General features: G+C 51.7%; 1 protein-coding gene across 2 annotated transcripts in view; it reads right to left on the reverse strand.

Annotated features, from left to right (window-relative positions):
• LOC147107981 (F-BAR domain only protein 2-like) overlaps positions 1-21,214 on the reverse strand; it is an 80,960-nt gene extending 59,746 nt beyond the window's left edge. For both annotated transcript variants that reach the window (XM_086004355.1, XM_086004354.1), the window contains exon 1: positions 21,135-21,214. In XM_086004355.1, the coding sequence (XP_085860481.1) occupies positions 21,135-21,161 (27 nt within the window). In that variant the 5' untranslated portion in view covers positions 21,162-21,214. The remainder of the gene's footprint in view (positions 1-21,134) is intronic.
• Positions 21,215-25,797: the final 4,583 nt, after the last annotated feature.

Genomic DNA, 25,797 nt, shown 5'->3' on the forward strand with positions numbered 1-25,797 from the left:
AGCCCCCCCTCCCCCCCCCAGGCCCTCCCCCCCTCCCCCTTCCCCGAGCCCCCCCTCGCCCCCCCGGGCCCTCGCCCCCCCAGGCCCGAGCACCCCCTCGCCCCCCAGGCCCGAGCACCCCCGAGCCCCCCCAGGCCCTCGCCCCCCTTCGCCCCCCCAGGCCCGAGCCCCCCCTCGCCCCCCCAGGCCCGAGCACCCCCTCGCCCCCCCAGGCCCGAGCACCCCCTCGCCCCCTCAGGCCCGAGCACCCCCTCGTCCCCCCGGGCCCTCGCCCCCCCAGGCCCGAGCACCCCCTCGCCCCCCCAGGCCCGAGCACCCCCTCGCCCCCCCAGGCCCGAGCACCCCTGAGCCCCCCACAGGCCCGAGCCCCCTCTTCCCCCCAGGCCCGAGCCCTCCCCCAGGCCCGAGCCCCCTCTTCCCCCCAGGCCCGAGCCCTCCCCCAGGCCCGAGCCCCCGCACACCCCCAGGCTTGAGCCCCCTCGCACCCCCAGGCCCGTTCTAAGCGCGGATCTTGGAAATCAGAAATTCCCCCTCCCCTCCCCCAACACAGGTACGACAGCTTTGGTGAAACATATAACGTTGATGGTAACAACAGTCTGTCCCGACTGGTATCGTACGTCACTGGACACGTCACCCAATCACAGGTTAGCATAATTAACCGAGGGGAAAGAAATTGCAAAGTAAACGAGTGCCTGATGAACTTGTCTAGTCTCAGACACTAAGCAACTCCCCCCCGCCCCCACACCCCAAACTCAGTCATCATGCTGTTGTTATTCTGGGTCAGGAAGCACCGTTTCTGGTCCGGGTGGGGGCAGGGGGGGCGCTGACCAGGAGCGGCAGCCCTGGCCTCATGGTTCTGAGGCCAAGTGAAGCAACCCTCCCAGCACCCTGGCACAGTTCAGCAGGGGGCTGGAACCCGTGACCTTCCTGGTCCCTATGGTTCCGTACTGGACAACACGCCACCTATATTCCAATAGGAAGGTCATTCGTGGGAATAAGACAAAGAAAGGAGGAGGAATCAGTCTCGGTCCAATCAAACTCGCTGAGCTGATTCTGATCCCAAATTAAGAGTCCTTCCGAAGGCCCATGTATGATTTTGGGAGCTAGATCCTGCAGTCAAATACTGTGCCAAGGCAGTGCTCTGCCAATAAATGTCTACGTGACAATTCCCAACTCATGTCCGCACTGCGCAGAACTTCAGGAACGCAAAGGAGGGGACAAAATAGTTGATTCTAAAGCCCATCCCTCCAGTCCCCTAACTCCCATCGAAGCCCATCCCTCCAGTCCCCTATCTCTACCATCGAAGCCCATCCCTCCAGTCCCCTAACTCCCATCGAAGCCCATCCCTCCAGTCCCCTAACTCTCCCATCGAAGCCCATCCCTCCAGTCCCCTAACTCCCATTGAAGCCCATCCCTCTAGTACCCTAACTCTCCCATCGAAGCCCATCCCTCCAGTCCCCTATCTCTACCATCGAAGCCCATCCCTCTAGTACCCTAACTCTCCCATCGAAGCCCATCCCTCCAGTCCCCTATCTCTACCATCGAAGCCCATCCCTCCAGTACCCCAACTCTCCCATCGAAGCCCATCCCTCCAGTCCCCTAACTCTCCCATCGAAGCCCATTCCTCCAGTCCCCTAACTCCCATCGAAGCCCATCCCTCCAGTCCCCTAACTCTCCCATCAAAGCCCATCCCTCTAGTACCCTAACTCTCCCATCGAAGCCCATCCCTCTCATCCCCTAACTCTCCCATCGAAGCCCATCCCTCTCGTCCCCTAACTCTCCCATCGAAGCCCACCCCTCTCGTCCCCTAACTCTCCCATCGAAGCCCATCCCTCTCGTCCCCTAACTCTCCCATCAAAGCCCATCCCGCCAGTCCCCTAACTCCTATCGAAGCCCATCCCTCCAGTCCTCTAACTCTCCCATCGAAGCCCATCCCTCCAGTCCCCTAACTCCCATCGAAGCCCATTGCTCCAGTCCCCTATCTCTCCCATCAAAGCCCATCCCTCCAGTCCCCTAACTCCTATCGAAGCCCATCCCTCCAGTCCTCTAACTCTCCCATCGAAGCCCATCCCTCCAGTCCCCTAACTCCCATCGAAGCCCATCCCTCCAGTCCCCTAACTCTCCCATCGAAGCCCATTGCTCCAGTCCCCTAACTCTCCCATCGAAGCCCATCCCTCCAGTACCCCAACTCTCCCATCGAAGCCCATCCCTCCAGTCCCCTAACTCTCCCATCGAAGCCCATCCCTCCAGTCCCCTAACTCCCATCAAAGCCCATCCCTCCAGTCCCCTAACTCCCATCGAAGCCCATCCCTCCAGTCCCCTAACTCCCATCGAAGCCCATTCCTCCAGTCCCCTAACTCTCCCATCGAAGCCCATTGCTCCAGTCCCCTAACTCTCCCATCGAAGCCCATCCCTCCAGTCCCCTAACTCCCATCGAAGCCCATTCCTCCAGTCCCCTAACTCTCCCATCGAAGCCCATTGCTCCAGTCCCCTAACTCTCCCATCGAAGCCCATCCCTCCAGTCCCCTAACTCTCCCATCGAAGCCCATCCCTCCAGTCCCCTAACTCCCATCAAAGCCCATCCCTCCAGTCCCCTAACTCCCATCGAAGCCCATCCCTCCAGTCCCCTAACTCTCCCATCGAAGCCCATCCCTCCAGTCCCCTAACTCTCCCATCGAAGCCCATCCCTCCAGTCCCCTAACTCTCCCATCGAAGCCCATCCCTCTAGTCCCCTAACTCTCCCATCAAAGCCCATCCCTCCAGTCCCCTAGCTCCCATCGAAGCACATCCCTCCAGTCCCCTAACTCTCCCATCAAAGCCCATCCCTCCAGTCCCCTAGCTCCCATCGAAGCCCATCCCTCCAGTCCCCTAACTCTCCCATCGAAGCCCATCCCTCCAGTCCCCTAACTCTCCCATCAAAGCCCATCCCTCCAGTCCCCTAACTCCTATCGAAGCCCATCCCTCCAGTCCTCTAACTCTCCCATCGAAGCCCATCCCTCCAGTCCCCTAACTCCCATCGAAGCCCATCCCTCCAGTCCCCTATCTCTCCCATCAAAGCCCATCCCTCCAGTCCCCTAACTCCTATCGAAGCCCATCCCTCCAGTCCCCTATCTCTCCCATCGAAGCCCATCCCTCCAGTCCCCTAACTCCCATCGAAGCCCATCCCTCCAGTCCCCTATCTCTCCCATCGAAGCCCATTCCTCCAGTCCCCTAACTCTCCCATCGAAGCCCATTCCTCCAGTCCCCTAACTCTCCCATCGAAGCCCATCCCTCCAGTCCTCTAACTCTCCCATCGAAGCCCATCCCTCCAGTCCCCTAACTCCCATCAAAGCCCATCCCTCCAGTCCCCTAACTCTCCCATCGAAGCCCATCCCTCCAGTCCCCTAACTCTCCCATCGAAGCCCATCCCTCCAGTCCCCTAACTCTCCCATCAAAGCCCATCCCTCCAGTCCCCTAACTCCTATCGAAGCCCATCCCTCCAGTCCTCTAACTCTCCCATCGAAGCCCATCCCTCCAGTCCCCTAACTCCCATCGAAGCCCATCCCTCCAGTCCCCTAACTCCCATCGAAGCCCATCCCTCCAGTCCTCTAACTCTCCCATCGAAGCCCATCCCTCCAGTCCCCTAACTCTCCCATCGAAGCCCATTCCTCCAGTCCTCTAACTCTCCCATCGAAGCCCATTGCTCCAGTCCCCTAACTCTCCCATCAAAGCCCATCCCTCCAGTCCTCTAACTCTCCCATCGAAGCCCATCCCTCCAGTCCTCTAACTCTCCCATCGAAGCCCATCCCTCCAGTCCCCTAACTCCCATCAAAGCCCATCCCTCCAGTACCCCAACTCTCCCATCGAAGCCCATCCCTCCAGTCCCCTAACTCTCCCATCGAAGCCCATCCCTCCAGTCCTCTAACTCTCCCATCGAAGCCCATCCCTCCAGTCCCCTAACTCTCCCATCGAAGCCCATCCCTCCAGTCCCCTAACTCTCCCATCGAAGCCCATCCCTCCAGTCCTCTAACTCTCCCATCGAAGCCCATCCCTCCAGTCCCCTAACTCTCCCATCGAAGCCCATCCCTCCAGTCCCCTAACTCTCCCATCGAAGCCCATCCCTCCAGTCCCCTAACTCTCCCATCGAAGCCCATTCCTCCAGTCCCCTAACTCTCCCATCGAAGCCCATTGCTCCAGTCCTCTAACTCTCCCATCGAAGCCCATCCCTCCAGTCCCCTAGCTCCCATCAAAGCCCATCCCTCCAGTACCCCAACTCTCCCATCGAAGCCCATCCCTCCAGTCCCCTAACTCTCCCATCGAAGCCCATCCCTCCAGTCCTCTAACTCTCCCATCGAAGCCCATCCCTCCAGTCCCCTAACTCTCCCATCGAAGCCCATCCCTCCAGTCCCCTAACTCTCCCATCGAAGCCCATCCCTCCAGCCCCCTAGCTCCCATCGAAGCCCATCCCTCCAGTACCCTAACTCTCCCATCGAAGCCCATCCCTCCAGTCCCCTATCTCTACCATCGAAGCCCATCCCTCCAGTCCCCTAACTCCCATCGAAGCCCATCCCTCCAGTACCCCAACTCTCCCATCAAAGCCCATCCCTCCAGTCCCCTAGCTCCCATCGAAGCCCATCCCTCCAGTACCCCAACTCTCCCATCGAAGCCCATCCCTCCAGTCCCCTAACTCTCCCATCGAAGCCCATCCCTCCAGTCCCCTAACTCTCCCATCGAAGCCCATCCCTCCAGTACCCCAACTCTCCCATCGAAGCCCATCCCTCCAGTCCTCTAACTCTCCCATCGAAGCCCATCCCTCCAGTCCCCTAACTCTCCCATCGAAGCCCATCCCTCCAGTACCCCAACTCTCCCATCAAAGCCCATCCCTCTCGTCCCCTAACTCTCCCATCGAAGCCCATCCCTCCAGTCCCCTAAACTCTCCCATCGAAGCCCATCCCTCTAGTCCCCTAACTCTCCCATCGAAGCCCATCCCTCCAGTCCCCTAACTCCCATCTAAGCCCATTCCTCCAGTCCCCTAACTCTCCCATCGAAGCCCATCCCTCCAGTCCCCTAACTCTCCCATCGAAGCCTTTCGCTCTCCCATTACAGTATGCACGTCTCTCGAGCTGAGTATTTTACCCCGTGAACCCTTCCAAATACTTATTGCGACAGTAGAACTTGCTCCTCCCTTAAAGATGCTGTTTAAAAAATCTTTCCCTCGCTGCTCTTCTCTATCACACAATTTGATCAGAGAAGGGTTCGACCCGAAACGTCAACTCAAATTTCTCTCCACGGATGTTGCCTGACCTGCTGAGTTTTTCCAGCATTTTCTGTTGTTATTTCGGATTTCCAACATCTGCAGTATTTTGCTATCGTAGGTAGAGTACCTGCTCCAGTAACTTTGCTCCACCCAGACAACAGGCGTGCAAGGGGGAAGAGTAAACGAGAACAGCATCCACATTAAAGTGTCCGCTGTGGCTCACTCTCTCTCTCTCGCCTCTGAGTCAGAAGGTCGTGGGTTCGAGTCCCACTCCAGAGACTTGAGCACATAATCCAGGCTGACCCTCCCAGTGCAGTGCTGAGGGAGTGCCGCACTGTCGGAGGTGCCGTCTTTCCGATGAGACGTTAAACCGAGGCACCGGCAGCCCTCTCAGGTGGATGTAAAAGATTCCACGGCCACTATTGGAAGAAGAGCAGGGGGGAGATCTCCTAGGTGTCCTGGGCAATATTTATCCCTCAACCAATATCACACAAAAAAAAAATCAAGATTATCTGGTCATTATCACATCGCTGTTTATGGGATCTTGTTGTGCGCAAATTGGCTGCCGCGTTTCCTACATTACAACAGTGACTGCACTTCAAAAAGTACATCATTGGCTGTGAAGCGCTTTGGGACGTCCTGAGGTGGTGAAAGGCGCTATATAAATGCAAATTATTTTTCTTTCACATATTTTGAAGTGCAGCCACCGTTACATAAATCTCTTGAACAGCAAGATCCCACACATTGCCACTTTTGGTGGTGTTGCTGAAGGGTGAAATGTCAGCCAGGACACTGGGGGAACTGCCCTGGCTCCTCTTCCAATCGGTAACATGCACCTGAACCGATAGACAGAAAGGCAGGGTCTCGGTTTAGCATCTGAACTGAAGGCAGCATCTGGAACAGAGCTGGAGCGAGGGGGGGGTGGAGACCGCAGTCAGAACGATTCCGATAATTGCTCAATCTTTCCAACATAATTCACTTCCTTCAAGGTGGAAGGGGGGTGGGTGGGTTGGGGCAGTGGGGTGGTGGGGTAAGGGGTGGGCCTGGGCTGCAGCTCCTGACACAGACCTCCCATTGTACACCATGAACAGTGACTGCAGTGACAGTGGGGCGGTGTGCGAGGGCGGGACTGACACACTCCGACACAACACAGCTATTCTACCAGGCCTGGTTGCCAGGCAACCCAGTTGCCTAGCGACTGGTATTATCCCAGTGGATGCAAGGCGAGCTGGTGAAACATGAAGCAGCTTTCTTCTCGTCACCGAGGAAGAGAACTCGATCGCAGGGCAGCGAAGTAAACCCATCCAAACTCTGAGTCCCCGGTCAGCAAACAGCATTAAAGGGCCCTCGCCCCAGTGACAGCATCACCCCGTAACACTCACTGGGGTACAGGTTCCACACACACTGACTCTCACTGGGGTACGGGTTCCACAGACACTGACTCTCACTGGGGTACGGGTCCCACACACACTGACTCTCACTGGGGTACGGGTTCCACACACACTGACTCTCACTGGGGTACGGGTTCCACACACACTGACTCTCACTGGGGTACGGGTTCCACACACACTGACTCTCACTGGGGTACGGGTTCCACACACACTGACTCTCACTGGGGTACGGGTTCCACACACACTGACTCTCACTGGGGTACGGGTTCCACTCACACTGACTCTCACTGGGGTACGGGTTCCACACACACTGACTCTCACTGGGGTACGGGTTCCACAGACACTGACTCTCACTGGGGTACGGGTTCCACACACACTGACTCTCACTGGGGTACGGGTTCCACACACACTGACTCTCACTGGGGTACGGGTTCCACACACACTGACTCTCACTGGGGTACGGGTTCCACACACACTGACTCTCACTGGGGTACGGGTTCCACACACACTGACTCTCACTGGGGTACGGGTTCCACACACACTGACTCTCACTGGGGTACGGGTTCCACAGACACTGACTCTCACTGGGGTACGGGTTCCACACACACTGACTCTCACTGGGGTACAGGTTCCACACACACTGACTCTCACTGGGGTACAGGTTCCACACACACTGACTCTCACTGGGGTACGGGTTCCCCACACACTGACTCTCACTGGGGTACGGGTTCCACACACACTGACTCTCACTGGGGCACAGGTTCCCCACACACTGACTCTCACTGGGGTACGGGTTCCACAGGCAACAACAACAACGACGTGTATTTATATAGCGCCTTTAATGTAGTAAAACATCCCAAGGCGCTGCACAGGAGTATTTTAAGACAAAAAATGTGATAAGGATAAATTAGGGCAGGAGACCAAAAGCTTGGTCAAAGAGGTAGGTTTTAAGGAGCATCTTAAAGTAGGAGAGAGAGGTAGCGAGGCGGACAGGTTTAGTCAGGGAATTCCAGAGCTTAGGGCCCAGGCAACAGAAGGCGTGGCCACCAAAGGTTGAACGATTGTAATCAGGGATCCTCAAGAGGGCAAAATTAGAGGAACGCAGATATCTCGGGGGGGTGGGGGGCTGAAGAAGATTACAGAGGTAGGGAGAGGCGAGGCTGTGGAGGGATTTGAAAACAAGGATAAGAATTTTGAAATCGAGGCGCTGCTTAACTGGGAGCCAATGTAGGTCAGCAAGCACAGGGGTGATGGGCGAACGGGACTTGGTGCGAGTTAGGACACGGGCAGCCGAGTTTTAGATGACCTCAAGTTTACGTAGGGTGGAATGTGGGAGGCCAGCCAGGAGTGTGTTGGAATAGTCAAGTCTAGAGGTAACAAAGGCATGGATGAGGGTTTCAGCAGCGGATGAGCTGAGGCGGGGCGGAGATGGGCGATGTTACGGAGGTGGAAATAGGCGGTCTTTGTTATGCTGCAGATATGTGGTCGGAAGCTCATTTCAGGGTCAAATATGACACCAAGGTTGCGAACAGTGTGGTTCAGCCTCAGACAGATGTTAGGGAGAGGGATGGAGTCAGTGGCTCGGGAACGGAGTTTGTGGCGGGGACCGAAAACAATGGCTTCGGTCTTCCCAATATTTAATTGGAGAAAATGTTTGTTCATCCGGTACTGGATGTCGGACAAGCAGTCGGACAATGTAGACACTGTGGAGGGGTTGAGAGAAGAGGTGGTGAGGTAGAGCTGGGTGTCATCAGCGTACATGTGGAAACTGACGCTGTGTTTTAAGACGATGTCGCCAAGGGGCAACATGTGGATGAGAAATAAGAGGGGCCAAGGATAGATCCTTGGGGGGACACCAGAGGTAACGATGCGGGAGTGGGAAGAGAAGCCATTGCAGGTGATTCTCTGGTTACGATTAGATAGATAAGAATGGAACCAGGCGAGTGCAGTCCCACCCAGCTGGACGACGGTGGAGAGGCGTTGGAGGAAGATGGAGTGGTCAACCGGGTCAAAGGCTGCAGACAAAGTCAAGAAGGACGAGGAGGGATAGTTTACCTTTGTCACAGTCACAAAGGATGTCATTTGTGATAGCAAAATACTGCGGATGCTGGAAATCCAAAATAACAACAGAAAACACTGGAAAAACTCAGCAGGCCAGGCAACATCCGTGGAGAGAGAAATAGAGTCAACGTTTCGGGTCGAAACCCTTCCACAGAACTGAGAGAAAAAGGCAGGAAACTGATTAAAAGTCAGTTTGGGGGCTGGGCAATGGGGGAGGGGATGAAAGAAGAGACATTAAGAGATATTCAAGGTGAGACGAGATGGTAATAGGACAGGTAAAGAAACAGACAATGGCTCGAGATGAAGTGTGAAATGCGCTGGCAGAGTGAGAGACAGCTGCCATGTGGGAGAGAGGGAAAAAGGAAAAGGCACAAAGCAAAAGTGTGGATAAAAAATATATAAAAATATAATAGGGGCCGAGGCTATGATCTGAAGTTGTTGAACTCGATATTGAGTCCGAAAGGCTGTAAAGGCTGCAAATGTCATTTGCGACTTTGACGAGAGCCGTTTCAGTACTGTGGCAAGGGTGGAAACCTGATTGGAGGGATTCAAACATGGAATTGCAGGAAATATGGGCACGGATTTGGGAGGCAACAACATGTTCAAGGACTTTGGAGAGGAAAGGGAGGTTGGAGATGGGGCAGTAGTTTGCAAGGACGAAGGGATCAAGATTTGTTTTTTTGAGGAAAGGGGTGATGACGGCAGATTTGAGGGAGAGGGTGACAGTACCTGAGGAGAGAGAGCCATTAACAATATCAGCTAACATGGGAGCCAGAAAAGGAAGTTGGGTGGTCAGCAGTTTGGTGGGAATAGGGTCGAGGGAGCAGGAAGTGGGTCTCAGGCAAGATGAGCGCAGAGAGGTGAGATGAGGCATAAGGGGAGATCGGAGAGAAACTGGAGAACGATGTGAGTTCAGGGCTAGGGCAGGGGAAAACCTTAGAGGAAGTTTGGCCCAGTGGGTTGGGGGAAGGAAGGGAAGTGGCAGAGGCAGCTGAACGGTGGTCTCAATCTTAGAGACAAAGAAGTTCATGAGCTCCTCACATTTGTTATCGGAGGTGTGGGTGGAGGTGACAGGGGAGAGGGGTTTAAGACGACGGTTAACAGTAGAGACTAGGAGCCGGGGTTTATCTTTGCATTCCAGAATGATTCTGGAATAGTGAGCAGTTTTGGCAGACGAGAGCAGGGCCCGATAATGCTTTATGTGGTCCAGCCAGATCTGGCGGTGAATGGCTAAACCAGTTGTCCGCCATATCCGTTCGAATCTGCGTCCCTTGGACTTAAGGCAGCGAAGATGAGGGCCGTACCATGGGGAACGGCCAGGGTGAGAGAGGGTCGTTTGGTGCCGAGGCTGAGGTAGGCGAACAGTGAAGATATCTCAGTAATAAAACTTTTATGGTACTTGGGTGGGCGGTAGAGAACAAGAATTTTAAATGAGGTGAGAGGGGTGGAATAAGGCGAGATACTCAAAGGAGGAGAAAGTGCCCGAGGAATAGGGGGACAGACCAAGGTGTGATCTGGTGATGAGAGCCACACCGCCACCACGCCGGTCTGAGCAGGGCAAGTGGTGGAAGGTATAGCCAGGCGGGGAGGCTTCATTTAAGCGTAAAGTGTCATCAGCCCCTAAACAAGTTTCCGTCAGGGCCATGATATCGATGCAATCATCCACGATAAGCTTATGGATGGCAAGGGCCTTGTTCGCAAGGGAACAGACATTCTGGAGGGAGATGCAAAGAGGGTCGGTGATGGCTGCCCCACTGCCAGCATCCACAGGGTCAGCGCTGGGGGGGGGGGGGGGGCGGATGAGTTGAATGGAGAGGAGATTCACAAGATTTGCCCCCAGTGGGCGCGCTGGGCAGGAAGGTCAGCGAGAGAGTAGGATGGGACAGTTGGGGTTGCTGATCATAAGGTGGCAGTGACGAGTGCCTCGATGGGCCCTTCGTAGGATGCCAAGAGAGGTACAGAGGGAAGCTGTGGGCTTATCTAAGAGGGAGTGAAGCCTGGGACGGCAGCAGGAGAGGAGGAAGGTCGAAGAGTAATGAAGGATTGGGGTAGGGATTGGGAGGGCAGTGTATCCGAGAGAGGAGAGATGACAGGAGGCATGACGAAAGGAGAGTGTGGTCAGGGAGGGACAGAGAGAAAAGGAAGATAGGGGAAAAGTGGAATGGCTCAGGTCTAGAGCCATTCCACTCACGGGTACGGGTTCCACAGACACCGACTCTCACTGGGGTACGGGTTCAACAGACACTGACTCTCACTGGGGTACGGGTTCCACAGACACTGACTCTCACTGGGGTATGGGTTCCACTGACTCTCACTGAGGTACCGGTTCCACTGACTCTCACTGAGGTACCGGTTCCACTGACTCTCACTGAGGTACCGGTTCCACTGACTCTCACTGAGGTACCGGTTCCACTGACTCTCACTGAGGTACCGGTTCCACAGGCACTGACTCTCACTGGGGTACGGGTTCCACAGACACCGACTCTCACTGGGGTACGGGCTCCACAGACACTGACTCTCACTGGGGTACAGGTTCCACGGGCACTGACTCTCACTGGGGTACAGGTTCAACAGACACTGACTCTCACTGGGGTACGGGTTCCACACAGGGGTATGGGTTCCTCGGGCACTGACTCTCACTGGGGTACGGGTTCCACACACACTGACTGTCACTGGGGTACGGGTTTGATGAACACCGAACTGCCTTCAGTACTTTGTCCAAGTGGCTAATCTTTATGTTGCTGAGTGTGAACAGTGAGTATCAGCAGCATTGTTTACCATGAGGGGCATCATAACTGAACCCATCCCTGCCCTCGTCCCAGGTCCACACACAAGCCCGTGTCCCACAGGGGTCAGCGAACTGGGGGACGTGCGCGGGGTGTGAGACAGGGGAACATATTTTAAATACTTGCAGGGGTGCTAAAGAAACTCCACAAGAAAACACAGTAAGGGTCACTCGCTGTGTAACATAGAAACATAGAAGATAGGAGTAGGCCAGTCGGCCCCTCGAGCCTGCTCCGCCATTCAATGCGATCATGGCTGATCATCCAAATTCAGTACCTGGTCCCTGCCTTCTCCCCATATCCCTTGATCCCTTTAGCCTTAAGAAATATATCCAACTCCTTCTTGAATATATTTAATGTAACTGTACAGTGTCACTGTTTATTCAGGGTAAGGGTCACTCACTGTATGGAGATGCCGTGTATACATTGGGAAGGAAGAGGTTAACTATTATGGTAATTCCTCCAATAAAGGACAATATTTGATGATGTCAGAAGTGACTATTTGGCAGGAAGGAATGGTCAGATTAGAGTAACGTGGATGCAAAGAGTTGTAACCAATCCAAGAGCAACAGGTGCAGAACAAGTGGCTGTTTATCTCTCGGGTCCGTCTCAGCTGCTGCCGCCCCCTCTCTCCCCCTCCCCCTCCCTCCGTCTGTCTCCCTCGCCCCCTCCCTCCTCCCTCTGTCTGCCTGTCTCCCTCGCCCCCCTCCCTCCCTCCTCCCTCTGCCTGTCTGTCTCCCTCGCCCCCCTCCCTCCTCCCTCTGCCTGTCTGTCTCCCTCGCCCCCCTCCCTCCTCCCTCTGTCTGTCTGTCTCCCTCGCCCCCCTCCCTCCCTCTTCCCTCTGTCTGTCTGTCTCCCTCGCCCCCCTCCCTCCCTCCTCCCTCTGTCTGTCTGTCTCCCTCGCCCCCCTCTCTCCCCCTCCCCCTCCCTCTGTCTGTCTCCCTCGCCCCCCCCGTCTGTCTGTCTCCCTCGCCCCCCTCCCCTCCTCCCTCTGACTGTCTCCCTCGCCCCCCTCCCTCCGTCTGTCTCCCTCGCCCCTCCCTCCTCCCTCTGTCTGTCTGTCTCCCTCGCCCCCCGTCTGTCTGTCTCCCTCGCCCCCTCCCCTCCTCCCTCTGACTGTCTCCCTTGCCCCCCTCCCTCCTCCCTCTGTCTGTCTCCCTCGCCCCCTCCCTCCTCCCTCTGTCTGTCTGTCTCCCTCGCCCCCTCCCTCCTCCCTCCCTCCGTCTCTCACCAAGGCTTTCATTTCTCAAACCAACTTTCATGTCATTATTTTAATCTCTGGGCTTCCAAGTGAGAGACTTTGAACAGGCTGGATGGGCTGAATGGCCTCCTCCTGTTCCTATATTCAGAGAAGAAAAAAAACTATTTTTCGATGGGCAGTGTCCGCTGCCTTTCTATTGTCCTTACGTCTCCCAATACTTACTTTAATTATTCTCAAAGGACATTCGTATGGCTCACAGTCCTTATGACTGCCTGGTCCCTCCTCCCTCCCTATCTCTGTAACCTCCTTCAGCCCCACAACCCTCCGAGATCTCTGCGCTCCTCCAATTCTGGCCTCTTGAGCATCCCCCGATTTCCATCGCTCCACCATTGGCGGCCGTGCCTTCAGCTGCCTGGGCCCCGAGCTCAGGAATTTCCTCCATAAACCTCTCCGCCTCTCCTTAAAACCGACCTCTTTGACCAAGCTTTTGGTCACCTGTCCTAATATCTCCTTATGTGGCTCGGTGTCAATTTTTGTTTGATAATCGCTCCTGTGAAGCTCCTTGGGACGTTTTACTACATTAAAGGCGCTATATAAATGTAAGTTGTTGTTGTTGTTACCCTGTGAGGTTCAGGATGGGGGGTTTTCAGCACACAGTGGGGTCTTGTTCCACTTTACCTCCCCCACAGACCCTAGTCAACACTATTCCAAGGCATCAACAAACAACTTGCATTTATATAGCGCCTTTGACATAGTAAAACATTAAGGAGCGTCGTAAAGGAGGAAAGAGAGGTGGGGCAGCAGAGAGGTTTAGGGAGGGAATTCCAGAGCTTTGGGCTGAGAGAATCACACCTGCAATAGGGTCATCTGCTACCAGACGAGAGAGGCAGATAGTATCGGAGGAGACAGCCGCACAGGACAGGGTGTCGATGAACACAACAGGTGGAGTGGCTGCGATTACACAGGAACCGTCGTCACTTCCTTTTCCACTTCTATCATTATCTGAGCTACCAAGCAACTAGAGTTTGAGTTGCGGTTTCTGGAGATCCTTAAACGGTTTAAAAAGGACCAACTCAAAGCTTCTGTTAAAAACTTCAGGAACCCTCATGGGGTTGCTCAGGATCAGAATGCAGGCCAGATTCAGATCTAGGCCTCTTTCCTCCAATATTAGCCTCATCGCTGGTAAATATTTAAAAAACCTTGAGAATGATTAAACAAAATACTTTTAGGAATCTGTCTGTTTTGGCCAGATCAGCCCCTCCTACCAACCATCTCACCACATCCCTCAGCCCCGCCACACACTCTCACAAGTGATAAAGCTCAGTTTTTTAACATCTAACATTCAACAAACAGTTTCTTTTTCACGTTTGTATCAAGATGAGGGATCGCAGTTCAAGGAATGGAAGCACTTCCACAGCTAGAGAGAGTAAAGCTCCCTCTACACTGTCCCATCAAACACTCCCAGGGCAGGTACAGCATGAGTTAGATACAGAGTAAAGCTCCCTCTACACTGTCCCATCAAACACTCCCAGGGCAGGTACAGTACGGGTTAGATACAGAGTAAAGCTCCCTCTACACTGTCCCATCAAACACTCCCAGGGCAGGTACAGCATGGGTTAGATACAGAGTCAAGCTCCCTCTACACTGTCCCATCAAACACTCCCAGGGCAGGTACAGCACGGGTTAGATACAGAGTAAAGCTCCCTCTACACTGTCCCATCAAACACTCCCAGGGCAGGTACAGCACGGGTTAGATACAGAGTAAAGCTCCCTCTACACTGTCCCGTCAAACAATCCCAGGGCAGGTACAGCACGGGTTAGATACAGAGTAAAGCTCCCTCTACACTGTCCCATCAAACACTCCCAGGGCAGGTACAGCATGGGTTAGATACAGAGTCAAGCTCCCTCTACACTGTCCCATCAAACACTCCCAGGGCAGGTACAGCACGTGTTAGATACAGAGTAAAGCTCCCTCTACACTGTCCCATCAAACACTCCCAGGGCAGGTACAGCATGGGTTAGATACAGAGTAAAGCTCCCTCTAGCCATGTCAGCTGTGGCTAGCACTCTTGCCTTTGAGTCAGAAGGTTGTGGGTTCAAGTCCCACTCCAGAGACTTGAGCACAAAAATCTAGGCTGACACTCCAGTGCAGTGCTCAGGGAGGACCGCACTGTCGGAGAGGCAGTACTGAGGGGGTGCCGCACTGTTGGAGGGGCAGTACTGAGGGGGCGCCGCTAGGGTTGCAAAGGGGTGGAAAGTTTCCGGTAAATTTCCAGAAATTTTCCACGGGAAGTTTAGCTTGGGAATTTTGCCCAAAAAAGCACATGCTAGCATAATATTGTTTTTTTTGTATTTCTTTCTTTTTTTTCCCCACAGGTCCTCTCTTAAAATTACTAACAGAGATGGAATCTTAATTATTAAGGAATTTCTTAATCAATATATGTTTATCTTCTTACTTGGCTTGTTTTAATAATTACAAGTTTTGTGTGTGACTGTGAACAAATGTGTCCTGATTGGTTGGATGAGTGGATGAGCGATTAGCTCCCTCTATTTGTAATATTTGCATATCGAATTGTGATTGGCCTGCAGGCATCTATAAGACTGCTATAGTTTTTTTTTTAAGATCCAGGTTAGGGGTCCTGAGGGAAGTCATTTTGTTTTCTGCTGATGTTGTGATGATGCAGTAAGTAAATCAGCCTTTATACCAAATAAACCAGTTACTTGTTGAACTCTGTTGTCCTTCAATTTAAAATATACAAAATAATACACTATTGGTGATGTAGCGTCATGTGTGTAGGACAACAGACACATACATTGCTGATGAGCTGAAAGCGGTCATCAACGATCTTGGATCACAAAAGGTCTTTGCAGTAGTTACTGACAATGCTGCGAATATGAAGGCTGCTTGGGCTCAAGTGGAGGAGGCCTACCCTCATATTACGTCTATTGGGTGCGCAGCTCATGGGCTTAACCTGCTCCTCAAGGACATCATGGGTTTGAGAACCATGGAAGCACTGTACAAGAGAGCCAAGCAAGTTGTTAAGTATGTCAGGGGAAAACAGGTAGTTGCAGCAACCTACAACTCCAAGCAAATGACAAAGAACAAGAACACCACACTGAAGCTGCCCAACAACACTAGATGGGGTGGTGTTGTCATAATGTACAACAGCCTTCTGGAGGGTAAGGAGTCGCTGCAAGAAATGGCAATATCCCAGTCTGGATGATGTGTTTTGGGAGAGAGTGGTTAGCAGCCTTAAACTACTCTCACCAGTAGCATCTGCAATTGCTCAGATTGAAGGAGATGACGCTGCCTTGTCAGATGTTCTCAGGCTTTTTACTGATTTAAAAGAACAAATCAGCATTGCCCTACCCACATCCCTGCTGCTCAAAGCAGAGGAGAAGGCAATTGTTCAATTCATACAGACGCGTCAAGAATTTTGTGTCAAGCCGATTCATGCTGCAGCATACATGCTGGACCCAAAGCATGTTGGGAGACCAATACTTTCTGGAGAACAGATCAACAGCGCTTACAGTGTGATTTCTACCCTCTCACACCATCTCAATCTGGATGTGGGCAAAGTTCTGGGAAGTCTGGCAAAGTTCTCTACCAAGCAATGTCTTTGGAATGGGGATGGGATATGGGAATCATGCAAGCATATCAGTGCACATACCTGGTGGAAGGGACTTTGTGCATCTGAGACCCTGTCACCCATTGCATTGGTGATACTCCAAATCCCACCTTCATCAGCGGCCTCTGAACGAAACTGGTCACTTTTTGGGAATACGCATACAAAGGTGCGCAACAGGCTGACTAACAAGAGAGTGGAGAAACTGGTGGCTATCCGGGCGAACCTACAACTTATTGAGCCAGATACAGAAGTGTCCACCACACAGCTAGACACTGACACAGAGGAGGAAATGGACACGTCAGAGCCAGAGTCAGAGAATCAGGAGGAGCAATGAGGAGTAGAAGACTCATGAGTAGAAGACTCAAAGGGACAAAATAAGGACAAATTACAGGCTAAATAAGCTGACGCTCTTTTTATTTTATTTTAGACGGGTCTTTTTGTGGGGGTTCAATAAAGTTCAAAATTATAACCTAAATAAAGTTTTGAAAGCCTGTTTTTATTTGTATGGAACAGTATGTCTATTTTGACGACAAAGATAATATAAGGGTCAGAGACAAAAACCATCAGTGTGCAAAAAAACTCAAAATTCCCATAAATTCCCAAAATTCCCATAAATTCCCGAAAATTCCCATGGAAAGTTTCCTCTTTTAAAAATTCCCAGAATTTTGCAACCCTAGGTGCCGCACTGTCGGAGGTGGCATCTTACAGATGAGATGTTTAACCGAGGCCCCGTCTGCCCCCCTCAGATGGATGTAAAAGATCCCATGGCATGAATTCAAAGAAGAGCAGGGGCGTTCTCCCCGGTGTCCTGGGGCCAATATTTATCCCTCAAATCAACATCACTAAAACAGATTATCTGGTCATTATCACATTGCTGATTGTGGGAGCTTGCTGTGCGCAAATTGGCTGCCATGTTTCCTACATTACAACAGTGACTACACTTCAAAAAGTACTTCATCAGCTGTAAAGTGCTTTGGGATGTCCTGAGGTTGTGAAAGGCGCTATAGAAATTCAAGTTTGTTCTTCGTTTCTATAGTCGAGTCACTGTCTGGGGTCACACATGGGGAGAGACATTTGGGAGCATGTGGGAGGAGGCAGGAAAATGGAGGAAAACTGGCAAAATAGGGAACAAAATAAAAAAATCAGATAGAGACACAGAGCGCAAGAGGGAAGTGATAACATTACAACTGCTCTCTGTTTAACAGAAAACCCCAGTATTGCTTTTCCACATGCTGGCAATGTATCTTTCAATATTCATAGGGAAATAGGACCCTGCAGGATGTATCCAGGAATATTTAAGGAAACAAGGGCAGGTGTACAGGGAGCTCTGGCTGAAATCATTCACAGCTCCTTAAACACTGCAGCTCCAAACTAGTTATTCCCGTTAATTACACGCCGTTAGTTTTAAGCCTGGAGTGGGGAACACACCGAGACATTTGAATGATCACTGCAGTGATGGGAACCTTGGGAAAACCTGCCATTTGGGGCCACCAGGCTGCGGGGAGTGGGGGATGGGGCAGGGGGGTGCCACCAGCTCAGAGGACATTCCCAGTGTATACACTGACATTCAGCCCGTTAAGGATCTCAGAACAGGAGGAGGCCTTTCAGCCCCTCCAGCCTGTTCCGCCATTCTATCAGCTCATGGCTGATCTGTAGCTCAACTCCACTTAACCGCCCTTGCGCCACACCCCTTGATACCCTCGCCCAACAAAAAATTATCCATCTCAGTCTTGAAATTTTCAAATGACCCTTGGCATCCACAGCCTTTTTGGGGGAAGAGAGTTCCAGATTTCCACGACCCTTTGTGTGAAGAAGTGCTTCCTGACATCACCCCTGAACGGCCTGGCTCTAATTTTAAGGTTCTGCCCCCTTGTTCTGGACTCCCCCCCACCAGAGGAAATAGTTCCTCTCTATCGACCCCATCAACTCCTTTAATCATCTTAAACACCTCGATCAGATCACCCCACAACCTTCTAAACTCGAGGGAATACAAGCCTAGATTAGGCAACTGGTCTTCATAATTTAACCGTTTAACTCCCAGTTTCATCCTGGTGAATCTGCACTCCATCCCCTCCGAGGTTGCTCAACGGTACCCAAGGTGCATTTATTTCAGTCTTAGGCTCGCACAATGCTGCAGCAAAAGATCCCACGGCACTATTTTGAAGAGCAGGGGAGTTCTCCTGGGGCCAATATTTATTCCTCAGCCAACATCACTAAAACCAATTATCTGGTCATTATCACATTGCTGTTTGTGGAATCTTGCTGTGCGCAACTTGGCTGCTGCGTTTCCCACATTGCAACAGGGACTACACTTCAAAAAAAAAATACTTCATTGGCTGTAAAGCGCTTTGGGACATCTTGAGGCCGTGAAAGGTGCTATAGAAATGCAGGTCCTTTTTTCGCTGCTCTTGATCACTATCCATTGCCCACAGCAAGACTGGGTAGATATGGACATCGAATGGGGAGATAGCCCGCAGTACTCAATGGCTGGACTTACACTAAATGGCCACTTGGGTGAAGTAACAGTGGCCAGCTGGCGAAACACAGCCTACAGAGCACAAGGGCAAGTCACTGAATGTGACACAGGCAGTGGCCCCCACACTGTGACCCCCAACACCGCGACAACCCCAATGTCACCTCAGCACTACAGTCCCTCCCAATATCTCCTCATGTGGCTCAGTGTCCAGTTGTCATAGAATAGTGCCGGCTCTTTGAAAGAGCTCTCCAATTCGTCCCACTCCCCCCGCTCTTTCTCCAGAGCCCTGCAAATTGTCCCCTTCAAGTATTTCTCCAATTCCCTTTTGAAAGTTACTATTGCATCTGCTTCCACCGCCCTTTCAGGTAGTGCATTCCAGATCACAACAACTCGCTGTGAGGAAAAAAGGGATGGATTTCAGTTCTCTTCTCCCTACTATTGGAGATTGGCAGTTGGGTCATTTCACACAATCAATAAACAGCAAGAGAGAGAGAAAAGAAAGACTTGTATTTCTATAGCGCCTTTCACAACCTCAGGACATCCCAAAGCGCTTTACTGCCAATGAAGTACTACTTTGAAGTGTAGTCACTGTTGTAATGTAGGAAACGTGGCAGCCAATTTGCACACAGCAAGATCCCACAAACAGCAATGTGATAATGACCTGATCAATGGCTCTTAGTGATTTTGGCTGAGGGATAAATATTGGCCCAGGACACCGGGGAGAACGCCCCTGCTCTTCTTCAAATAATGCTGTGGGATATTTTACATCCACCTGAGAGACCAGACGGGGCCTCGGTTTAACGTCTCAACCGAAAGACGGCACCTCCGACAGTGCAGCACTCCCTCAGTACCACATTGGGAGTGTCGGCCTGGATTATGGGCTTGACCCATGATCTTCTGACTCGGAGGCGACAGTGCTACCCACTGAGTCACGGCTGAGTGACAGCTGCCGTACAACATCCCGCATCCTCGTGTGCAGTGGCGGAGCTGGGTATGGCCGACGGAGTGGAGGTGGGGGTGTGGGGTGGTCGAACCCCAGATTTGGCAGGATGGGGGCGGAGCTGGGAACCAGGGAATGTCGAATGCCTAAGGCAGAGTGTGGCACAGCACAGACCTACAGCACGGACCTGGAGGACAAGACGGGCGACAGAAGTTCCTGGGAGAGAAATGAGGGTGGGGGGAGCTGTTCCCTAAACAGCGTTGGCCAACCTCAAAATGATTGACCCCCCACCCCGAGAACCCCCCCTCGCTCCGCCTGCATCTACCAGGCCAACTGCTCCAGCATCAGAATTACGCATGAAAAAAGTCCGTAAAGCAAGAAAACACCAGTTTCTAAGCGAGGGCCATTCAGCCCCTCGAGCCTGTTCCGCCATTCAATCAGATCACGGCTGATCTGTATCTTAACTCCATCTACCCGCCTTGGTTCTGTAACCCTTAATACCCTCGCCCAACAAAAATCTGTCAATCTCAGTTTTGAAAATTGACCCCCAGCCTCGACAGCTTTTTTGGGGGGGGGAAGAGTTCCAGATTTCCACCACCCTTTGTGTGAAGAAGTGCTTCCTGACATCACCCCTGAACGGCCTGGCTCTAATTTTAAGGTTCTGCCCCCTTGTTCTGGACTCCCCCCACCAGAGGAAATAGTTTCTCTCTCTCGACCCCATCAACTCCTTTAATCATCTTAAACACCTCGATCAGATCACCCCTCAATCTTCTAAACTCGAGGGAATACAAGCCTCTATCAACATAATCAGGTAGGGTCAAATGAAAACCACATAACTATTTGTTGTCAGCAATTCAAGTCGACCCATTATCCCAGTGCGAGTGTGTGACACACAAGGTAACTGTATCCACCGATCTCTGCCTCTCACGCACAACGGTCACAGCACCCAAGGGTGCTCTCCCCTCTCCCAACAGCTAATCACCAAAAAAAATTGTCCCTTCTCCAAAAAAATGAACAAAAGATGCAAGATTAAAAAATTATTCACTATTTGCAACAGTATCTACTGCATATACTACTCACACAGTTCCAATTACCCAGCACCACACAGAGAGACACAGAGAGACACACACACGCTCAGAATTCACAAATTCTGATGGACATATTTGCATCTATGAAATAAACGGCATTTGGTCCCTGTCCCTGTCCCTGCATTCGCTGCCCAATCCGGATGAACAGAGGAGCGGTGCCGAGGTTAGCGCGGGTTACAGTGTATCGCGGGGGTGCAGATGGTCCCTGCTGCTCACCTCCTACAGGTTTCGCTATTACACACGGGCTGTGCTGCAGTCGCTACCCAGCTCAGGCAGGTGGCACAGGTGGCTGCCCATTGCCCCCTCAATGCAATACAATGCCCACTTACCCAGAAGTTGCCCCCAAAGTGTTGCATTTCGAGCTCCGGGAGCAGCTGCTGAAACTGACACAGCTCCAGGAGACTGACACACCGCGGGACACGCCCCCTCTCCCCATAGGCTGCCTCCCCCGTCAATCGAACCCAGAGGGACACGCCCCCTCATATCATAGGCTGTCTTCCCGTCAATCAAACCCAGCGGGACACGCCCCCTCTCAGAGGCTGTGGCCCCCGTCAATTAAACCCCAGCCCGCCCACTCTCCCTAATTAGAAGCGTAGGTCCCACCTTTCCCTCATAACGATTGGCTACCCAGAATGTCGCTCATAGCAAACCTGATGCTAATTGGCCAACTCTTTCAAATAGTAGATGTTAATTGGTTGACAGGGATGCTAATTATCGTCAACCGCGCCTCCTAATTTGATTACACAAATCTGTTTATTGAAGTTGGCTAATCTGCAACTGATAGGGCACTATAGTAATCAGGAGCGATTAGAGATACTGGGACTGTTTCTATGAGAGCACAGAAGGCTAAGAGGAAATTTAATACAGGTTTTTAAAATTACAAAGAGTTTTGAATGAATAGGGAAAGACTGGCCCAGAGTTTGCTGATGGGGGCATCTCGTGGCAGGTCCTGTTAGACTTTTCCCCCTCACTCTTCAGATTGAAAAATCTTTGCACTGCAAGTTACTGGAGTGCGAGCTGTTAACGGGATGGCGAGGGCAATGGGGCATAACATAAGAACATAAGAAATAGGAGCAGGAGTCGGCCATTCGGCCCCTCGAGCCTGCTCCGCAATTTAATGAGATCATGGCTGATCTGATCTTGGGCTCAGCTCCATTTCCCTGCCCGCTCCCCATAACCCATCACTCCCTTATTGTTCAAAAATCTGTCTATCTCCACCTTAAATATATTCAATGACCCAGCCTCCACAGCTCTCTGGGGCAGAGAATGCCACAGATTTACGACCCTCTGAGAAGAAATTCCTCCTCATCTCAGCTTTAAATGGGTGACCCCTTATCCTGAAACTATGCCCCCTAGTTCTAGATTCCCCCACGAGGGGAAACACCTTCTCCGCATCCACCTCGTCGAGCCCCCCTCAGTATCTTATATGTTTCAATAAGATCCTCTCTCATTCTTCTAAACTCCAATGAGTGTAGGCCCAACCTGCTCAACCTTTCCTCATAAGACAACCCCTTCATCTCAGGAATCAACCTCGTGAACTTTCTCTGAACTGCCTCCAATGCAAGTAAATCCCTCCTTAAATAAGGAGACCAAAACTGTACGCAGTACTCCAAATGGAGTGTACAGTTGTAGTAAGACTTCCCTGCTTTTATACTCCATTCCCTTTGTAATAAAGGCCAACACTCCATTTGCCTTTTTGATTACTTGCTGTACCTGCATGCTAACGTTTTGTGTTTCATGCACAAGGACCCCCAGGTCCCTCTGAACTGCAGCATTTTGTAATCTCTCACCATTTAAATAATAATTAGCTTTTTTATTTTTCTTACCAAAGTGGATAACCTCACACTTTCCCACATTATACTCCATCTGCCAAATGTTTGCCCACTCACTTAGCCTGTCTATATCCCTTTGCAGATACTGTGTGTCCTCTTCACAACTTGCTTTCCCACCCATCTTTGTATCATCAGTAAATTTGGCTACATTACACTCGGTCCCTTCATCCAAGTCATTAATATAGATTGTAAACAGTTGAGGCCCCAGCACTGATCCCTGTGGCACCCCACTAGTTACCGTTTGCCAACCGGAAAATGACCCATTTATCCCGACTCTCTGTTTTCTGTTTGTTAGCCAATCCTCTATCCATACTAATATATTACCCCCAACCCTGTGAGCTCTTATCTTGTGCAGTAACCTGTTATGTGGCACCTTATCGACTGCCTTCTGGAAATACAAATACACCACATCTACTGGTTCCTCTTTATCCACCCTGCTCGTTACCTCCTCAAAGAACTCCAGCAAATTTGTCAAACACCATTTCCCTTTCATAAAACCATGCTGACTCTGTTTGACTGTATTATGATTTTCTAAATGCTCTGCTACTGCTTCCTTAATAATGGACTCCAGCATTTTCCCAATGACATGTTGGGCTAACTGGCCGATAGTTTCCTGCTTTCTGTCTCCCTCCTTTCTTAAATAGGGGTGTTATGTTTGCGGTTTTCCAATCCGCTACGACCCCTCCAGAATCCAGGAAATTTTGGTAGATTGCATCCACTATCTCTGCAGCCACTTCTTTTAAGACCCTAGGATGCAGGCCACAGTCCAAAGATGTGCGGGTTAGGTTGATTGGCTATGATAAATTGACCCTTAGTGTTAGGGGGATTAAATACGTGGGGTTACGGGGATAGGGTGGGATATGTGTTGGTGTAGGGGTTACGGGGATCGGGTGGGATATGTGTCGCTGCAGGCTCGATGGGCCGAAATGGCCTCTATCTGCACTGTGGGGTTTCTGTGATTCTGTGATTCTGTGATCAGGTCCAGGGGACTTGTCGGCCTTTAATCCCATTATTTTACCGAGCACTTTTTATTTAGTGATAGTGATTGTTTTAAGTTACCCCCACTCTATAGTCCATTGATTATGTATTATTGGGATGGTTTTAGTGTCTTCTACCGTGAAGACTGATACAAAATATTTGTTCAAAGTCTCTGCCATTTCCCTGTTCCCCATTATTAATTCCCCAGTCTCATCCTCTAAGGGACCAATGTTTACTTTAGCTACTCTCTTCCTTTTTATATACCTGTAGAAGCTCTTACTGTCTGTTTTTATATTTCTTGCTAGTTTACTCTCATAATCTATCTTCTCCCTCTTTATTATTTTTTTAGTCATCCTTTGCTGGTTTCTAAAAATTTCCCAATCCTCTGGCCTACCACTAATCTTCACAACATTGTATGCCTTTTCTTTCAATTTGATACCATCCTAACTTCCTTAGTTAGCCACGGATAGTTCATCCTTCTCGTAGAGTCTTTCCTTCTCACTGGAATATATTTTTGTTGAGAGTTATCTGGGACCTTGGTGAATGACGGGATAAACAGTCTATCTCCTTAACCACGGACACACATGCACAACAACAACTTGCATTTACATAGCGCCTTTAATGTAGTAAAACGTCCCAAGGCGCTTCACAGGAGTGATTATCAAACAAAATTTGACACCGAGCCACATAAGGAGATATTAGGACAGGAGCTTTGGCAACAAGGTAGGTTTTAAGGAACATCTTAAAGAAGGAGAGGGGGCTAGTGAGGCAAAGAGGTTTAGGGAGGTAATTCCAGAGCTTAGGGCCCCGGCAGCTGAAGGCACGGCCGCCAATGGTGGGGCGACTGAAATCGGGGATGTTCAAGAGGCCGGAATTGGAGGAGTGCAGAGATCTCAGAGGGTTGTGGGGCTGTAGTAACAGAAATAGGGAGGGGCGAGGCTATGGAGGGATTTGAAAACAAGGATGAGAATTTTAAAATCAAGGCGTTGCTGGACCGGGAGCCAGTGTAGGTCAGCGAGCACAGGGGGTGATGGGTGAACGGGACTGGGTGTGAGTTAGGACACGGGGCAGTGAGCACAGGGGTGAGGGGTGAACGGGACTGGGTGTGAGTTAGGACACGGGGCAGTGAGCACAGGGGGTGATGGGTGAATGGGACTGGGTGTGAGTTAGGACACGGGGCAGTGAGCACAGGGGGTGATGGGTGAACGGGACTGGGTGTGAGTTAGGACACGGGGCAGTGAGCACAGGGGGTGATGGGTGAACGGGACTGGGTGTGAGTTAGGACACGGGGCAGTGAGCACAGGGGGTGATGGGTGAACGGGACTTGGTGCGAGTTAAGACACGGGGCAGTGAGCACAGGGGGTGATGGGTGAACGGGACTGGGTGTGAGTTAGGACACGGGGCAGTGAGCACAGGGGGTGATGGGTGAACGGGACTCGGTGTGAGTTAGGACACGGGGCAGTGAGCACAGGGGGTGATGGGTGAACGGGACTGGGTGTGAGTTAGGACACGGGGCATTGAGCACAGGGGGTGATGGGTGAACGGGACTGGGTGTGAGTTAGGACATGGGGCAGTGAGCACAGGGGGTACTGGGTGAATGGGACTGGGTGTGAGTTAGGACACGGGGCAGTGAGCACAAGGGGTGATGGGTGAACGGGACTGGGTGTGAGTTAGGACACGGGGCAGTGAGCACAGGGGGTGATGCGTGAACGGGACTGGGTGTGAGTTAGGACATGGGGCAGTGAGCACAGGGGATGATGGGTGAACGGGACTTGGTGCGAGTTAGGACACGGGCAGCAGAACCTTGGGTGAGCTGAAGTTTACGGAGGGTGGAGGGTGGGAGGCCGGCCCGGAGAGTGTGGGAATAGTCGAGTCTGGAGGTAACAAAGGCATGAATTAGGGTTTCAGCACTTTGGTAGGAAGAATAGAAAAACAGAATATTTTTTAAACGGTGAGAAACTTTCAAATGTTGGTGTGCAGAGAGATTTGGGTGTCTTGCTACAATTCTCCTGAACACATTTCAGAAATTCCTCCCCCTCCTTTCCCTTTACCCTAGCATTATCCCAATCAATATTTGGGTAACTAAAGTCCCCCAATATCACCACTCTATAGCTCTTGTATATCCCTGCGATTTCCCTGCAGATTTGCTCCTCTACCTCCCCAATGAATCCCCACTCACTAT

The sequence above is a fragment of the Somniosus microcephalus genome, chromosome 13 (genome assembly GCF_052327205.1).
Source record: "Somniosus microcephalus isolate GS21.2 chromosome 13, FLI_Smic_1.0, whole genome shotgun sequence".
Classification (NCBI taxonomy): domain Eukaryota; kingdom Metazoa; phylum Chordata; class Chondrichthyes; order Squaliformes; family Somniosidae; genus Somniosus; species Somniosus microcephalus.